Here is a 20,109-nt window from a genome sequence, read left to right as displayed (position 1 = left end):
TATGCTGTAGTAAGACCCTTTGGAATGAATTGGGACTCTCCTGGTACAGCCTAATGATTGGAGCCTAGCTAGCAGAGAAACATTTTTATAGAAAGCATTTTTAAATTCAAGCTGCTGGATATCTGTTGCCAGCAGGGTGGGGGGCAGGGGGCAGGGGAGAGATTACAATACATTCTAATCAGGGTTAATTCTTTTAGGGGGGAAATAGCTCTTATCAATTTGTAAAACACTCACTGGTCTCAAAATCCTTCCTCAAAGACATAAATCATAAATGAAGCTCTTGTATCCTGGGTCCTTTTCCTTCAGAATTTTTATTCTTGCTTTTATACTTAAAGTGGTGCACACTCCAGGCTTGGTCTCATGAAGCATACAGAAGACAAAGAGTAAGCTGTCTGTGCAAGGCAGCACCCAATCCCTTTGCCCAGCTCTGGCTGATTAAATGTATTCAACACTGCTCGGGGGGAAATCCATACCCTGAAAAAAGAAATCCTGCCACAGTATTTTCAATGCACAAAATAGTTTTAATAAAATCAAATTAGGTTTCTTACCTCCTACTGCTGTGCAAACAGACCCACTCATTCTTTTATGTAGGTGAAGCAAGTTATCAAAATAGAACAATGAAAGCTGCGGCAGCAAATCCTTCCCTCTTCTGAAACAGATTTGCCTTACAAACCTCTCTCTGTCTCTCTGTCTCTCTAATTTGTGTTTGCTGCTTGGTTGGCCACATCTACCTTTGTCATGTCTGCTGCACTGTGATTTCCCACCCCGGGATGACTGAAGGAATCCTACTCTGGACTATGCAACCTGCTGACAAAACTACCACCATCAAAATGCTGTGGGGAAAGGAATGGAGTGTTAGCAGTCTCATCTCCTGTGCTCAATCCAAATGCCACGCTAAGAAGAAGCATGTTCTCAAATGCTTCTAATGATGCAAATCAATAACCCACCTGTGTCTACTTCTCATAAATCCCAACCCAAATTCAATCCATGGCAGAGGTATGGATTAAGTGGGGATACTGTGTGTTCTGCAGGTGTGGGAACATGAAGAAAGGACAAATGGCAAATAAGACTACAACAGTTGCACTTCCTTTGTAGTGAAAGCTTTTCACAGGCATTCCGTTTGACCTGGGGCCCATGTTAAACAATTTGTAGTTCTACTTATTTCAATGAAAAAGATTTACAGTACATTCCCACATTCTGTTTATGCTGCCTGGAAAGGCACTGTATCCTTCTGTCTGGTGAGTAGCGTCTTCTGTTTGAGGGGTGCAGAAAGGCTGCATGAGCAGCAGAACGCACTGTATGGAATTTATCAGGGTTGAGTGAAATGGCGGCTGCTGAGTTACGACCTTTGTATTCGACTAGAAAAACACCAATGTGTCAGGGGGAAACATAATATATGGGAAATTATGGACACAAAATCCACACAGATAGGAATTTTTTCGGCTGTTTTATCTCACTTGGGAAACAATTCAGTGGCGTGAAGGAAAAAGGAATGAAATGCTGTTGGATAGAATGGCGGACAACATCAGAGGGGAGATGGGAGACATCGAAGGGCTGTGGAAGGCAACGGAAATAAGAGGCGGACTAAAATTCCTGAAAGCTTGAAGCGTGGAAAGTCTTAAAAATTAATAATTGGGCAGTTTATTTGGATTATATGGATTATTTGACATTTATATGTAAAATTGAAATATTTGATGTGATTGGTATAATTGGAAAATCTAATAAAAATGATTTGGCAAAAAAAAGAAGAAAAGCTGCATGAGCATGTTGTCTTGAAATCGTGAGCATAGACTCAGTCCACACCTGGCTAAGGGGAAGGTACTATGAGCATGCTGCTCTGTGATTGGTGAGAGTTTGTGCTGATGCTGTGGTTGCTGGGAGAAAGACTGTCATAGCTGCAATGGTACTTAAAAGTGATGTTGTTTTGCTCTCAGTGTTGCTGCTGAGAAGGCAGTGACCACTTGGACACCTAGGACTATTCTGCCAGGCTAAAATCCCTAGAAAGAGTAATTCCATGCTGAGCTTAGTGGGACATGCTTCTGCATAAACACGCTTAAGATTATATTGCATTGCATTTGTTAACTAAAATAGATTTTTAAAGTTTTGATCATTTGAAAATCTGTAAGTGTGTGTATGTTTGACTTACTCTTCGGTTTTCTTGGTTTTTTGTGGTGCATGTTTTAATGGCCATTGGCTATGAATAATAAAAATCCTACTGATATTTAACTCTTCTATTGAAACAAAAGGGTTTTAAAAGTGATTAACTCTGCCTAGATTGTTATAACCTCTTATTTTGGGAGGTTTGAATAAAAATGGTTGAATTGGCTGTTCAGCTGGAAAAAAAGAACAAACTTTTGAAATACTGTAATGTTGTTCGTCAACTTGAAAGAGCGAGCTTGAATGATATATTAACATACATTACTCGATAAACATATATGCATCATAGCTTCAGAATCCTGCACAAACAGCCTTTTGGTTAATTTTTATAACCATCATTATACAGATTTTTTTTTTAAAAAAAAACAGAAATACAGTATGAATTGCTAGCTGTAGCACTGGGAACAACATGATCTACTGAGTCACAATGACCTGGAGATGTTTCATCTCTTTGAAATACTGATACACATAAGAGCTAGCTGGCAGTTAAATTCATTAGAGAGCCTTAACATTCCTGGAGATCAATCAATTTTCATTTTATACAAAACGAAAACCAGCAGAAAAGCAACAGTACTAACATTAAGTGACTACCACTTAAAGCCAATTTTATGCTGGTATTTTAGACTGTAATCTGAATCCAGATCAGCAGGTCTGATGGGTTACCAAAAATGTTAACAGAGTGCTTCTGAGACAAAAAGGTAGCCAAACAAACCCTTCAATGTGGGATGTTCTATTTTCTCAAAGTGTGCACTTTAGATAACATAGGCACATCATATCACAAGCTCTAAATTATACCAGTGCAAGCAATTTACAGGCCAGCTTGTAAAATGCTCATCCACACTTACTATGCTTTCTTTCTTTCTTTCTTTCTTTCTTTCTTTCTTTCTTTCTTTCTTTCTTTCCTTCCCCCAGCTTTTTACCCGCAAAAACCTGCTCTCCGGTGCTGAACTGGAGCAAACAGCAATTTGCAGAAATCCTTAATTGCCATTTGCTCCAATTCAGTGTTAAACACCAGGTTTTCCTGGGGAAAGCAGTGGGGCAAATGAAGAAGAAGAAGAAGAAGAAGAAGAAGAAGAAGAAGAAGAAGAAGAAGAAGAAGAAGAAGAAGAAGAAATTGCTCACACATGGAGCTTTCAAAAGTGGACCTGTGTCTAGAAAGTGCAGGGCAAAAAGTAAGCCCAGTGCACACAGGAGTAGTAGGTAAGTAAGTAGGTAAGTAGTAGGTAATGGTTTAGTCCTTAATTTCCACATTGATGTCTGACAAGCAAGTACAGCTGGTGGATCAGCATGCTATTTCCAGTTTTGCACTTCTTTAATCAATTCCCAAAACATAAAATTGGCTCCCATATCGCGCAGTACCAGGAGCGGGAAGAAAGTTGATTTTGTGATGAGTTAAAGCAATCTCAATCCACTAACATAGCAAAGACTTGACTCCTTTCAGTGGCATTAACTGAATAACAAGGTTGGATATTACAATTAAGAAGAAGGGTAAGGGCTCATACACACACAGTACAGCACTTCTGGGTCCATAGCCCTTCAATTACACAGTCATGTGACTTAACACTCTGCATCATGCTAAAACCTCCTTTCCTGTGGAAAGTTTGCCTGCAAAGGAGAAGTTTAATTACTCTCCTTAAGTAACATTTCACATACAGGGAAGTGTCAGTTTATGATTATATGTATGTTATAATTATAGATATGTATACACTTATAAACCCAAACATGCATGCACAAACATGAGCATTCAAATATACATAGTTTTACATTACATAGTTTCTCCCCTTCCGCAGGGAAGTTGTATAGCCCCAGGAGGAATATATCATGTGTTTCTTCTGCACATGAAGCACAGCTCTAACTTTTCATACTCTCTAACATCCATTAGAAGCAGAAACTGTGACTACAAAGTTTCTCCAAAGTGTCACCTTGATAACATAATGAAGTGCTGGGTAATAGCTGTGCAATATAAAAGCAAGTCTCCAGTTACATCCTATTGGCTGAAAAAAACCTTTGTTAAACACGTGACTAAGAGGCCTCTTGATTTAAGCACATGTTCAAATTTGTCAACAGAGGCTTTGCAGAGCTCTGTAGATGGGGGCTGCTGAAGTTACAGGGTTCTACAATACAGGCCCGGGGTGGGGAACCTGTGGCCTGCCAACTGTTGCAGACTCCAACATCCATCAGTGCTAGGCAGTGGAGCAAATGGCCAGGGATGAGAGGAGCTGCATTTCAACATTTGGAGGGTCAGCATTTCCCCCTTCCTGGCACAGGTATATCAAATTTATTCCAATATTAAATCTCACCAAATTAAAAAGAGTTTAGCACTTGGACACAAATTCATGTACTCACGAAGGTATTCACAAGAATGATGGTTCACAGTAAAATCTGAAAAAATGCTGACCCCAGGAGTCTGGTCCCCCCCAAAAAAACAAATCTCAATTTAAAAAATAGTAAGAATGTTACTCATTTTATTATTAGGGAGGACTTGCCATCTCCCCCCACACCCACCCCCCTGACATGCTCCTGTGCTTTTAAGTTTCAGGTAAAGCATATATTCACTGGATATGTAAAAATACAGGAAGGGAAAGAAGATATTGAACATCTGAAAGGACACGGTACCATTTAATAACCTCAGAACAGAACTGCACTTAATTCACATTTATCTTACGATATTTTTTTACATTTATTTTGTTATGTTTTACATTACCTGTCATGTCTAAATTTAAAAGAAAACAGATACAAAGCAAGCAGAGAGAAAGATTGAAAGAAATTAATTCAAGAAACGAACCTTTTCCCAGCATGGAAATAAAGCACTGGAAAAAGCTTTAGTGTGTTTTGTCTTGAGGGCTGCCAGAATACATTGACATTCCTACTGCTAGGAGATGGCCTTTGCATTCTCTATAATTGGGTATATTGGGTAGTAATTATGTTTCCCTAGCCCAGAACTTGAGAGATTGCCTTAACCATTTTTCCAAAGTTCAGCTTTTCTCATCACAGGTAGTCAGTGATAACAGAAATTGTACTAAGTGGAATTATCCTCTATCTGCAAGCCTTAAAAGCAGGGCTGTAGAACCAACGGGCTTCCTGATACTATTGGACTCCAACTCCCATCAGCATGAGTCTGCATGGCCAATATTGGGTCAGGGGTGTTGGCAGTTGTAATCCAACAATATCTAGAAGGCCACAATTTCCCCCGCCCTGTCTTCAAGGTACCAGAATCTTTTCAACTCCAGTTGGAATATCTATTCAATGGCGCAACAAAACTTGTATTCATGTTAATATATACTCCCAAATATCACCATACACATATACAGATACGTACATAACAATGCACACATCAGTACTGCTTGTGTTTTACAGCGATGTGGAACTGCTAACTTGCTATTAGGGAAAATGCTTGCTGCCCTTTAAATTAATGCTGACAGGTCATCCTCCTACCTCTCTCATTAGGATTCCTGGGTTTCTCTCCTTAGAGGCGGGTTCTGCAACCCCCAAGGGAATTCTTACCTTCTTCCAATGTTCCAGTCTGCTCTGAAGCTGGTGATGGGGGCGGAGAAGGAGGCAGGTTAGCTGTTTCTTCAACTGCTAAAGATTGAACAGTAAAAAATGAGACACAACAATTAACTGCTTTGAGACCAGGTTATGTCAACTGGACAATCTATGCCAGTGTTTCCCAACCTGGTAGCCCTGCCAGATGTTGTTGGACTCTCATCAGTCCCAGCCAGCAAAGCAATGATTTGAGTTGTGGTCCAAAGCATCTGGAAAATACCGGGTTGGGGAAGGCTGATCTGCATTACAGTTACCTGGCAGCATATTATAACATTTCAATTGAGTTGGATCTAAGACATGCATTGTCATATACTTATACCAATGATAGTAACCACTCGATTCAGATGATGTAGCATTATGCTGATAATTCTTCTGAAATAGCTTATTGTTTTTGTTTCTTTAGTAAAGTTGTACGTAAATACTAGAGTGTTTTTTTGTTTACATCAAAGCTGTTTGAATGATTGACCTGATAATTCTTACATGCCTTGAAGAAAAGCACATTCACAAGCCAAAAGCAGGAGGGGAAGAGTTTTTAAAATATCATTCAGGGGAGAAAAAACATCACATAGAGGTGCCCAACCACATGTTTAATTCACTTACAGGTATCTGAAAGGATAAACGTATAATTACTTACATAATGATTAAATCCTATTTTCTCCGGAACCTACTTAATTTCATATTGTAACTGCTTAAAGCCAAATCTTGAATTTCGCCAGCTCAAGGCTGACCCACAGCTAAGCAGAAACTTTTACCACTAACCTCCTTTCCAATGCCCAACTGCAGTATATGAAACACGAAAGTGGGATAGGGACAAAACAAGACCCATGTAACATTTCCTAAACCTTCCTCTTAAAAGCCTGAGCGTTTTTCTGCCAAAGTTAAGCATTAAAGCCCATATGTTTCAGTGGGAAAAATTAGTATATTCTTATGTCATTTTCACTGATCTCAGCAGGGCTTAAATTTGATTCAGTTTGGAAGAGTTGTGCCTATGCTTCTAAGTCGCTATACCTGATTACAGAAAATGGTTTTGTAACAGTGCAAGCATCGAGTTGTATAGCCCATTAGCAATTTCTTCAACGTATCTGTGATGTCATGTAGATAAGTTAAGCCTCTATTAACAGTGTAAAAGTCAAAATCAGTCGATTACAAAAGATGGTGATGGTGGTGATGATACATTATACAAGTACATACACCAATGAATGTTCACATTCAAGCACAGAATGCATACTGTAGGGAAACCATTGTTTGCTTATTTTGGTGTGTGCATGCAATGGCAGCTTTTACTATGAGGGCTCAGATATTTTTCAATGCAGTTCAGCAAGAACTTAAAACATGTGCTAAAGCTCCATTTGCTTGTTTGAACCAAACAATGGGTTGAATCTAATGGTGGCTTTGTGCTTAGAAGAAAGCACCTCCACATGCACAAGGCAAAGCACCCAATTTTCACTGGTTACCCCCAACCTACTGCAGTCTTCTGTGCCATATCCAATACTGTCCTGGGGGGAAAGCACAGTACAGCTTTTTGCAAAGCTACCATAAGATACAATCCGTTGTTTGTGCTAGCTGTGTAACCTTGTTCTGTATTCAACTGATAATTCAGGAAGCAATCCTAGCTCATAGCCAGGATGAGTGGAGTCATTGCTCTTTCCAAAGCCCCGCTGCTCATGCTGACCAGAGTGGAGGATGGGGGCAGTATTGTTCTCCACAATGGCACAAGAGAGAAGCCTGGATCAGGCTCCTCCCTGGCAGCTGAACTCACTTGGTACCCAGTAGATCTTTCATTGGTCTTTCTTGTTCTGCCCTGTTTCGGGGCCTTATTCCTGCAGTAGCCTATTAACACATCATGCTCTTTCAAATCAGCAGAGCCCCTTGCCACCCCAGCCTAGTGCAGCAGGACTACATCTTAGCTCTCCCCAGCAGCACAGATCAGGAAACAGGACTGTTCTGTAAGTTACCTTTTTTATTCTGCCCTACGAAGAACTCTCTGCACTTTGAAACCCTGATGGTCTTCTGTCATCAGAAATGACCCTCATGCATTTTGCACCCTTTAATAAAACTATGGACAAAACATGTGGCTGAGCAAGAGGGAAAGACTTTTTTGTAAAAGCATAGATTGACATAAAAAGGTTGGGTTGCTTTAAATGCTGGGGAAGGGAGGAGTACTCTAAAGACAAACATCAGAGTTTGAAACACACATCTCAAGCATTAAGCAAGGATCAGGAAAATTGGATCAGGGAATGTTTCCATCTTCCCTCCAATGTTGCATGATACAGAGGCTACTTCCGCATGGGTAGCTCCTGTCACTGCTCTTCCATTGTAAGCTGCAAGAAGAATTACAATGGATTTCCCACATGATCAGGAGCATTGCTCTGTCATCTATCTATCTATCTATCTATCTATCTATCTAGGTAAAGGAGCCCTGGACGGTTAAGTCCAGTCAAAGGCGACTATGGGGTGCAGTGCTCATCTCACTTTCAGGCTGAGGGAGCCAGCGTTTGTCCACAGACAGTTTTCCCAGCTCATGTGGCCAGCAGGACTAAACCACTTTGGGTGCAATGGGACACTGTGACAGAAGCCAGAGCGCACGGAAATGCTGTTTACCTTCCCACCCTCTTTTCCATGGTGTTTGTTTCCTTCCCCGTGCTGCACCCTGTCTACTATCTCTTAAACCTTAACAAAGCTACTATAACCTTTAATCCATTCTTTTGGTAATTTATTATGGTGCTCTAGCACTTCTTTCTTTGGCGATCACTCGTTGCCGAGTACTATAACACTACACTACAATAATGCTATATGATATGTTACTGCTTTTCCATTTTTTTCCAAATATACATATATATAGCTGGAAAAGTGCTTTAGCAATATTTAAAAGATTGATTTAAAAAAAGAAAAATGGGGTAATAAAATGGCACCCAGCACAAATGTTATAAACAAGGTGTGTTGACTTCCTCAATGGGCAACAACTCATCCTTTTTAAAAGACAGAAGAAAAATGCTGAAGTCTTCTACACCTGTAGAAAGTGTGCTACTCTTCTGTAAAAAACTGACTTTCTGCAGTCTGAGAAAAGATGGAAGAGCCACAAAGAAAATATAGGATGAGAATGCTTGGATGCCAACATCACGTGGATGCCTTAGAGAAAGTAAGCATATGAGGCACTGCAGTTTCCAAACTAAAAGCCTAGTGTGGAAGCACCTGGAATTGGCAAAGCTTGTGACTTTCAAGCAATAAGCAGAACTGCAGCAAGTGATCATGTGGATAGAACTCCTGCTCTTGAATAATGTGAATATGTCAGCATCTTAGCTCTTAAATTCTTAAAATAAATGAATGAGTAAAAAAGAAAAAAAAATCTAGGCCACAGCTGCAGTGCAAAAGCTTGACGTTTGTAACACAACATACAGCTGAGATTGCTTGCTTTACCTAAAGGTAATGGTGCAGGCTGATCTTTGTGCTGGGCTTCTTGTTCCTGTTCACCTTTCAGGACTGCCACAGCTTCAGCTGTTACTACTTGGACTATCCTTGCGGATACTTCTTCTGGGACAGTAGTAAGATTAACAACAAGACAAACAAAAGCACATTAATGTAAGCGATATAGGGAAATATATATATGCTTAAAAGGCACCCTGCACGAACAGTGATTGCAGACTAAGATGGTACTTCTGAAACTACAGTCTCTACAGTCACCCTATTGCGTTCAATGTGTTTTGATCTACAACAGGCTTAGGATCCCTGCTTTCTTCTAAAATATTTCTCAGTAGATTGCTTAGACACATAATTTACAAGGCTGGATTCTCACACAATCATCATTACCAACAGCTGCAACCCCCAAGGTGGACTGGCCATTATCCTAAGTTACATATAATACCCCAGCTACACAGGGCATCTACTATGAACTGAAGGCTCTTCTGCATAGCAAGAATACACCTTCTATTTCTATTCAAAACAGCTATGTGACAGAATAACATTGTTCTAACTCCTAGCAGAACATCTGAGTTATCAGTTCTTGGAGGGGAAAAAAACATTCTGGATGGAATATGGGTGAGTCAACTTGGGTTGAGTCAAGAGCCAGTTCAGAGGCTTTTAGTGGGTCTAGGGAGCATACTGTTGTTTTTGGCAGGTTTAGGGGTAAGGTTTCCAACTGATTTTTTTTTTAAGTGTTGCAATTGGCAGTCTTGTCCTCCAGTGGCCCATTAGATTGATAGATGGCTTTTTTTTTTTTTTTTTTACAAAGGACTCCACCCAAAAATCCACCAAAAACTACATGGGGCCATCCTCATCCCAGAGGCCTTTGCCCCAAAGACCCAAGAAGAAACCAGAATATCTGAGTTCCAGGATTGACAGCCCTATATGTGGGAGCAAAGTTCAGTGTGAAAACCACCTCTTCAACTAAAGCAATTAGTGTGGAGGGGGAAATCTCAGGGAGGGAAAACACTTTTCCTACATGCTTTCCTAGCTAAAGACCTAAAAGCACACACACACACACACACACACACACACACACAAAAACACACAAGTTGGCCAGGCAGTTTTTTCCTGGTTGTTTAAAATGTTCAAAGATTGAGGTGGCAGGGCCATAGAAAGCTAGTCCGTTGACCAAGCAACACCCAACACCATCTCTATATTTGAATCTCCACACACTTGATGAACATCAGGTATGAAGGCAGTGCGATTTTGCTCATCGGTGTGTGGGGATTTGAGCAGGTCCTGTGAGAGAAATCTTAGGTTCTGAAGAAGCCTAAATTCATCAGCAACCAAGCCTTACAGTAACATCCAGTTCCTAGCCTTGCTTTCTACCATCTCATTCCTTTCTTCCACTTCCCAGACTGCCACCTGTTAAGCTGCACCTGACTTGAGGTCTGCAGGAAGGACAAGAAGCCTGAACCCATTTCCAATTGCTGGGTCATAGTTGGGGCTGGTTTTCTGGGTTACCACCTAGCAGGTAAAAAGGTAAAGGGACCCCTGACTGTTAGGTCCAGTTGTGGACATCTCTGGGGTTGCAACACTCATCTTGCTTTACTGGCTGAGGGAGCCGGCGTACAGCTTCTGGGTCATGTGGCCAGCATGCCTAAGCCACTTCTGGCAAAACCAGAGCAGCGCACGGAAACGCTGTTTAACTTTCCGCCGGAGCGGTACCTACATCTACTTGCACTTTGACGTGCTTTCGAACTGCTAGGTTGGCAGGAGCTGGGACTAAGCAATGGGAGCTCACCCTGTCGCAGGGATTCGAAGCACCGACCTTCTGATCAGCAAGCCCTAGGCTCTGTGGTTTAACCCACAGCGCCACCCACATCCCACATACCTAGCAGGTAGATAAAACCCATTTCTCATTTGCAGTCCCCTTCTCCTGAGCAAGGTGTCTTAAGCAGCCCGCAAGACCAAGACAGGTGGAGAGGTGAGCTACAGGAATACACTTCCTTTATCTTCTCAATGACTAGAGTCATTGAGTTAGGATTTCATTCCTTATAAGCCTCCCCTACTGCATATCTTAAAATCAACCATGGTTCTCAGAAATTCTACTAAAACTAACATCTCTCTAGAGACACCTGAACACGTTCTACACTGCTTAAATCATCCCCTGTTTTTCTGCTTTGGTGCTGTTTTCTGCTACTTAGAAAATGGTATCTAAGGAGAAATACGCCAAAACTTTGCTTTCAAAATACATTCCCAATATACAAAAAGTCCAATAAAAGATGTCAAATTGACCCACACAGTGCTATAAAATCACAGCAGGCAAGTTTTTATTAGCAATGGGAGGGTCTGTGATTAAGTTTAGATCCACATTCTGCTTGCCCAAATGGAAACACCTGAGAAAGTGCTTTTGCACAAGAGTATGTCTGTCTCACTAAATACCCACCCACCCAGCCAGCTGCTCCACATAACCCCCCTCCCAAAAATGTGAGGCAACATTGGGGTGGGAGGGCTACAGCTGCTGACATTATCAGTGACATCCCTGTGTGTGAGCAAAGTTTCTGCTTCCACATGCTGAGGTTGGATCAAAGCCAATAAAAATAGATGTCACCGATATACTTTATGGTATGGTGGTCATCATCAGTATCATCATATTAAAATAGCTGATTTAGCTCAAAGTACATGTGGAACAGAATATTAAAAATGGCATTATCACTTGTCTTAGCTGCAGGGAGGATCGGCACTAGGAAGTGTATATTTACCTTACTTCCTGGCATTTATCTCATAACTGGCAATAATTTACTATTGTATTGAATTATTTGTAGGGGGACAGTTGATAACGATAGAATTTTATTGACTTCAGTCAGCAGAGACAAAAGTGTCAGATCAACAGTGTGCCCAGAATCTGCCAAGCAGAGATCTGTACAGCTGCCAAGTCACTCTACAGTAGTTCCAAACTGCTGTTAATAATTCACGAATATGTTTGCAAAAATACTGAGTGGGTGAAAAAGAGACAATATCTAGCACAATGACTCATCTGTCAGAGATATCTGGTGGGAGCTTAGGCTGAAGGGCAACACATAAATTCTCTAAATAAATACAAGTATGACCACTTGTATTCCTCATCCTTTTTTTTAAAAAAAACAACCTGTTATTTTTTAGATTTTATTTTTCAGATTAGCAATTTAATATTTAATATAAACTACCACGTGTGCAGAATATAACTGTTTTAAAACATGTGTCTTTGGGGCTCTATTCACTATCAAGCTGAGTTTAAGGTCTTCTTGCTAACCTCTATGACCCTGAACAGCTTAGGACCAGGCTGCCTGGGAGAGAGCCTCCCTCTTTACAATCCAACTCATTCAATGAGGAGTTGACACTTCTAGCCATGCAGAAATTCATCTGCAATAACTCGAGTAAGGGCTTTCTCTGCAGTGGTCCTCTGTCTGTGGAATACCTTTCATCTATCGATACTTCCAAATTCTGGGTGAACCTTCAGTGGTTTGAAAGTTCAATACAACCTTTGTAAACAAAACAAACTCCAACCAGTTTTATCAAATATTGAATGCACCTGAACTGTTTCATAGAAGAAACCCGCTCCTTACCCTTCCATCACTCATTCAGATAATACTCCTCATGGCTGTTGCAGGCTGGAGAGGATTTTTTCTGAGAAAATATCTGAGATCGCCCCCCCCCCCATTTTCTCCCTCTAAAAGAAGGACAACTGAAAGTTTTCTCTGAATTTTCTCCAACTTTTTGTGGCTGCTGTCAGTGGGCAATAGCGAGGAGATGTGATGTTCCAGGACTGTGGGTTTAAATCTGGATTTACTGCAGACACCTAGAAATCCTTCTGAGGGTGCCGCCGAATGAGAGCTTGGCATCACAAACAGTCTAATTCTTTAGCTACAGTCCTTGGCTTCTTGTTTCCAACAGTTTTCTGTATCAACACTCCAACATGGACACCCTGACTACTGATCCCATTTTATTCCTGAAGCTGTCTTTACTGCAGTCATGGCCACTAGCCATCAATCATCCAGACCATGCCTTGTTGTGCTATCAAGATCTTAGCCTTGCTCTTGCAACCATGCAACAACTGTTAAGTACCATAGACTTTCTTTGACCCAGGTCACAATGTCTAAAAGTTAAAGTACATATGGGGGGCAGCGCTCAAAGAGAGGCTACTTTGCTGAGTAATGGAAGCTTCAATGTAAGGCATAACGAACAAACTAACAAACAAAATCACCTCCGGGGATGCTATCAAGAAAGGTTCAGTTCATAGCACTATTTTGATGGATATTTTTGGTGACACAGGAGGAGCAGTCAATGCAGCAGAAACAGTATTTCTACTATTAATGACTACTATAAAAACAACCCAGACATTTGGTACTAATGGACCCTATAAATAGCAGATCCAATGGATAAGTCAAATCTTTGGAAGGTAGCTATTAAACTTCACAGTTGCCTTATGGTTCAGTTAAAGTTCAAGGGATTCGAATGACATTTAAGGCAAAAGAAAGAAAAGGGAATCCTGCCAACTTCAATGTAAAGCTCTCAAAACTGTGTATTGGTAGTGCATTGATTTGCTTTGGCTGTTTCCCTTTTATTTCTGGAATGAGAGCAACAAATGCTGAATTAGGCATAAATAAAGTTATTGGATGCCCCTCCAGGCTTATTCAGTGCACATTCTGCTTTTTGGATCATTCTCAAGGATGAGGCCTTTCATATTTCTTGAACTTGATGAGAGCAAGGGGGGAAACCAACTTCTACTGGGCTTTCACTTTGTCAGCCCCCCATGCACACAAATCACAAGATGACAGGATATTGAATCAAAATCTTACTTTGTAAATTTGCTAAATATGAACTTTGATAAGGCAGTGATGAAAAATATGAGAGAACTATTAGGGACGGGAGCTACACTGAGATCAGAGCAGGTGCACAGATTTACACAAGTCTTCATGGAGATGATCTATGATTTCCAAAATGAAATAAAAATTAAGAGAGACTAAAAGGAGAGCCCAAGAAATATCCTGGAATAGGAATTATAAAATGAAGATGTTTGGAAAACATCCAGGTGTGCTCTTCTTAGCCCCTGGGAGGCTGGAATCTTGAAGGGAGGAATGGTGGGCAGGAGTACTTAATATTTTTCCTCCTCCCCCCATTCAAATTCATTCCCCAGAGACCTGTATCCCCCCCCACTTGGGATAGCCCCTCCTACAAAAAGTAGGAGAGGAAAGGTTTAAGCAACAACTCCCCACTTACCTTAACTCTTCTAAGGTTGCTTTTCATTAAAACAAAAACACTGAAGGAAATAGATATGGAAATTTCTAGTTTGGACTTTACCTCTGGACAACAAACCACTAAAGCACTAAAGATACACCATATAATCTCTCCTCAACTGCTTCTGATTCCCAAATATATGCCTATGAATGCATTCCAACTGTACCTATGCAACCATACTGATATTATGGTTTGTTTTAAGCGGGTTTGGCCACACAACTTTCTTTGGTGCCCCATGATATTCTTGCGGAGAAGTTGGTAAAATGTGGGCTGAATGAGGTAGCTGTTAAGGTGGATTTGTAGCTGGTTGACTGACTGAACCCAAAGAGTGCTCACTAATGGTTCCTCATCATCCTGGGGAAAAGTGACAAGGTTCTGCCCTCGCCCCATTGTTGTTCAACATCTTTATAAACAACTTGGATGAAGGAATTGAGGATAGCTCATCAAATTTGAAGATGACAGCAAACTGGGAGGGGTAGCTAATGCCATAGAAAACAGAACTGGGATTCAAGATACCTTAACAGATTGGAGAACTGGGCCCAAACTAACAAAATGAATTTCAGTAGGGGCAAATATAAGTTTATACCAGGCATAGGCAAACTCGGCCCTCCAGATGCTTTGGGACTACAACTCCCATGATCCCTAGCTAACAGGACCAGTGGTCAGGGATGATGGGAACTGTAGTCCCAAAACATCTGGAGGGCTGAGTTTGCCTATGCCTAGTTATACTCTTAGGCAGAAAGAAACAGCTGCACAAATATAATGAGAGGGACATCTGGCTTGCCAGTAGTACATGTGAAAAGGATCTAGGGGTCTTAGTAGATTACAAGTAGATAACATGAGTCAACAGCGCAATGCAGAAGCAAAAAACAAAAAAAACCCACAACCCTAATGAAGGACAACTGGTTAAAAACATCGGGGTGCTGCAAGGTAAGGCGGGGGAGAGGGCTGGTTTTGCTCCCTTCCCCTCCATAGTTCTTTTTTTGCCTAAAATAGTAGATTCACCCACTTTATTTAGGAACAGAACAAAAACATGCCATACCAGAACATCTACTGTGGCCCTTATTATCTACACATAGAAAACAAGGAAAACAACAGTCAGATGATAAATCAGACCATACTATCTCCAGCTGGAAACAGATTCAATATGAGATTGAATCATATGCACATTTCAAGACAATAGTCAAATACTGGAAAGATTCAAAGAGAGAAACTCTACCTTCCTCCTCCACTACCACCTTCTCTTCCTCCCCCCCCTCCTTCTTTTTACCCACATTTTAGGCTAAAACTGTAGGCAGTGGTGATAAAAAAATTAGTTATATTCACGGTTGTGATATCAGGAAATAAAAACAGTTTCAGAATGCTCTTTGTCAAACTTCACAGCAGGGTGCAGAGCAGTTTCCTGGGCAACCAGCGTTAATGGCTGGCAAAGGTAGACTCTTAGACAATAAAAGAAATGAGTAATTTTCAGCTCTTAGTTAAGTGCATATGCTAAATATATTCCTCATACAATAAAGAAAATTTATTCCTTGCTACATGTAAACAACTTGAAACATCTTCGTTAAACGAAGCAACCCCCACACCATGTACGGTGATTTTTTTTTTTCACGGAACAGATTTAGATTCGGATCATAGTGGACTAAAGCACAGTATTATAGGATGCCTTATAGGATGCCATGGCTGAAGAAACCTTGATAGGTTCCCACTAACCAACTTCTCAGTTTCTCAAATACACTGTTTGGAAAGCTGTCAATGGGTGCCTTTGGCCAGTCACTGCCTCTCTCTAACACCCTGCGAAGAGCTCTTGTGTGAATAAAACAAGGAGCTGGAGAACAATGTACACCACCTTGAGCTCCTTGGAGGAGGGCAGGACATAATTGTAATAATAAATGAAATACATTTAGATAGTACCAACAGTGTGAAGTAGTACCATATGGTCCCTTTTCCAAATAATTTACAATCAAAGGCAATCAAAACAGGGAAATGAAAATAATTACCCCCTCCAACTTCAATGTTGCTTCTTGAAGCTTATCCATAAAAATGGGCTGTCTAAGAACCACAAAAGGGTTTGGATGGGGGCGGGGATTTTATCTGTTTAGGGAAGTTTTTAACCTGTGACATTTTAATGTATTTTAATATTTGTTGGAAGCCTCCCAGAGTGGCTGGGGAGGCCCAGCCAGATGGGCGGGGTACAAATAAATTATTATTATTATTATTATTATTATTATTATTATTATTATTATTATTATTATCTTAGTTGTATTTTAATGACCTAATTCATACTACTCAAACCAATTCACAAAGCAAAACTCAGCTACCGTTTGAAATTATGCACAAAATATGTACAAAATTGCATATATATTAGGGAGAAATGTACTTAAGAACACATATGACCAAAACAACAAGAAACAAAATGCATTATATTAGGGGAAATTGCTTGCAACAAATGTATAGCATTAGTTAAAGCTGCATATAAAAATGTGTTTATGAAAATAAATCTGCACTAAATTGCTGATGATTTTTTTGTGAACCAAATTTAAGATTGAAAAATGAGAAATGGAGAGAAACTAAAATTGACAGATTTTTCCACCTCTACTTTCAAGGGAAGTCACTGTCAATTGCTCTCTCCTAGGTCAAGGTTGTGTCAGTGAATTAGAGGGGGAAATCTCTCAAGCCCCTTTATCCCTTTTCTCTCTTGATCCCACTGCTTTAACTGTTGTTAATTTGCAAACCCTGTCTTTTAAAGCCTCAAACAAGATTGATTGCTATGTGAAGGTAGTGTGAACATTGGCCTCATTGGGTAGCACTTTTCATTCATAGATTGCTTCCCAAGAGTGTGCTGCTATCCCAGTTTAGCTGATAGTGAAGCTGAGAGATAATGCCAGAAGCATACAAGATGTGAAGTCTCAAACACTACAGATATCATTTTCTTTTTTCAGTAGTTATAAATTGACACAGCTTTACAGATTTAAATCATGTATGTTGCACCCTTACCGGTATATAGCAAGCCTTTCTTGGCCCTCTCCACAATATCCAACTAATTTCTTATGTCCCTACTATATGGTCCTCTTCAAAGCTATCCCCTGCAAACCACATTGGTTGGATCCAGATTAAGTTGTACTTAGTTCCTATTGAAATAACTGAGAATTAAGTAATGAATAACTTGCCCCATGTGTATCTGAAGAAGTGTGCATGCACACGAAAGCTCATACCAAGAACAAACTTAGTTGGTCTCTAAGATGCTACTGGAAGGAATTTTTTATTTTTTATTTTGTTTTGTCCCATTGACTTCAAAATTAATCTAAATACAATGGCAACTCTTTACATATACATAATTGTATATACAATTAGTCCAACTCATAGTAATTCCTATTTATTAGCAGAAGTATATAGACAAAAGTCTCTCCTCTTCCACTTATTATTCTCCCACCAGAAGACAAAGTAATGCTGTGTGTAGCTAAGCAGTAAACACTGTATATGCATAGGAAAATCAATCAACATTAAGCTATCTGCAGTTTCTATTTTTTTAAAAATGGACTTATCTAGATGTGTCCACTTTTGGGCAGGGTGTTTAGATATCCACAACAATCATGCTAACTCGGAGAGGCAATAATGCAAATCACAGAAATATTCCACATATATCCCTAACAACACACTGAATAGAGCTTAATAGTAAGTAGAAAACAACCTATGCAATAAATAAACAATGGAGAATTGTGATCACAACTAAAGAAAGCTGAGTGAGGGCAGGCGTCATGCGTGACAAACTATGAATTAGAAAGCTGAAACTTAAAGAAGAAAGGAAAGAGGATTACCATAGTAGGGATATAGTAGGGATATAGCAGAGATAGAATGAATTAACGAGAGAGAGAGAGAGAGAGAGAGAGAGAGAGAGAGAGAGAGAGAGAGAAAGAGATGTAAGGCAAGCAGAGATTAGATCTGCAAAAGAATGAAAATGTAGACTAGTATAGAAATGGATGGCCATCAATAACACTGGGGAAATGAGATGAAACAGAAAATGCAGTTGCAAGATGAAGAAAAACATTTTTAGAAATCTGCAGGACAGAAGAACAAGAGGTGAATGCTCTGAGACAAACATACACAGACACTCTGGGATACTCAAGAGACAGGAGGAGATTTGACCACGATGATTAAGATTTTAATCACTGGTGTAGGATTTTCTAGATCAGCAGAAAGCTATGTGTATGTATGGGTGTGAAGAGATGCCAGTCACAGCATATAGACATCATTTTATACAACTTAGCCATGAGATTTTGTATCAGTCTTAATGGATTGGCCTGTTTTGGTGGCCTCACAAGTAAATGCAAAAGACAATTCCTACCTAACCTTAAATGCTATGGGTGGTAGCTCAGACTTAGAGTAGAGCCACTGGGTATGACTTAGTTCGATGCTGTATAAGTGAAAAGATAATGCAAGAAGACAAAAAATGTCCAAAAGTGAATTACTTTTACACACACACACACACACACAGAGAGAGAGAGAGAGAGAGAGAGAGAGAGAGAGAGAGAGAGTTTATAAGGCTTTATAGGTCAACACTAGCACCAGCAACACCAATTAATCATAACCAATTTCCTCTCTGCTGCTCCCCAAGTCCACTAAAAGTTTGAGTTTCATAGAATTGAGTTTCACAGTTGGAAGGGACCCTGAGGATCCCTGCAATGCAGGAATATGCAGCTGCCCCATACAGGGATTGAACCTGCAAGCTTGCCATTATCAGCACCATGCTGTAATCAACTGAGCTGTCCATGTTTGTATGTGTCTTCCATACTGGCTTGAGGTACAGAAAAGGAGACTCCAAATGCAATATAAACAATTTGTTTCTGTTAGCTGTTTTGGATCTCCAGTAGAGGATGCTGATTTTCAATTGGGAAATTCAGTAAATAAAAATGACAGTATATTTCTGAGCAACTTTCAGGAACAGTAAGACATTCAATTTGGACCAGAAATTGGGGATCAGAGTTAGCTGGCACAGGAGTATCATATCTGTTACTTTTTAAGAATGAGAGCTTAATCCATTTTGTAATTAATATTTTGTATGATTTCATATACATAAGCAACTAATACATTTAAATAACTATATTAATATTAGTAAGAGCAGCCACAACCCTCTCTTTCTGTTTTCCAACAGAAAACAACAACATAATTGCCCTCCCACAACCCATCTCTCTGAGACAGAGCAGCTTCAGTAGCAAAAAGTAAAGAGGGAGAAGAAGGTTTCTGATGACCTTGCTCCTTGCCCTGACTCGTTTCCATGGTTCATTTCTCAAACCTTCTAACACAAAAGCTGTTGCAGAATCATCCTGGAAACAAGAAATTGTCCACCAGGATCTTCTGCTTCATAATGTATGTGTTGCTAAAAGGAGAAACAGAAGCTACTGGCAAAGGAGGCAGCCAGAAGCATCCATTCCCCTACTCCAGGGAAATTTATTTACCCCAGGTTCAAATATACGATCCTGTAGTGGAGAAGCAATTAGAAAGGCAGATCAAAATTATTATATTGATTAAAATGGACTGCAACAATTGCAAAGCTTTTTATTACACACACACACACACACACACACACACACACACACTATCTATCTATCTATCTATCTATCTATCTCCTGTCACTGTTGGTTTATTTTGAGAAAATAAATAAGTTGTTCAGTCTTCTACCATTGTGATAAAAAAAAGAAAGTGGAGAAAACACAACTCTTCATTTAG

General features: G+C 40.0%; 1 protein-coding gene across 38 annotated transcripts in view; it reads right to left on the bottom strand.

Moving 5' to 3' along the window:
- The window catches only part of MAP2 (microtubule associated protein 2), a 186,709-nt gene that overhangs the window by 53,986 nt on the left and 112,614 nt on the right, over positions 1 to 20,109 (bottom strand). For 21 of the 38 annotated variants that reach the window (XM_033170369.1, XM_033170438.1, XM_033170504.1 and 18 more), the window contains 2 exons: positions 9,121 to 9,234; positions 5,662 to 5,739 (listed from right to left, as the gene is read on the bottom strand). In XM_033170369.1, coding sequence (XP_033026260.1) covers positions 5,662 to 5,739; positions 9,121 to 9,234 — 192 coding nt within the window. The remainder of the gene's footprint in view (positions 1 to 5,661; positions 5,740 to 9,120; positions 9,235 to 20,109) is intronic. The other 17 variants (XM_033170399.1, XM_033170414.1, XM_033170520.1 and 14 more) reach the window with 4 other exon arrangements.

Source organism: Lacerta agilis, chromosome 1, assembly GCF_009819535.1.
Source record: "Lacerta agilis isolate rLacAgi1 chromosome 1, rLacAgi1.pri, whole genome shotgun sequence".
NCBI lineage: Eukaryota > Metazoa > Chordata > Lepidosauria > Squamata > Lacertidae > Lacerta > Lacerta agilis.
Note: the sequence above shows the minus strand (reverse complement) of the source record. Positions and strands in the feature narration are given on the sequence as shown.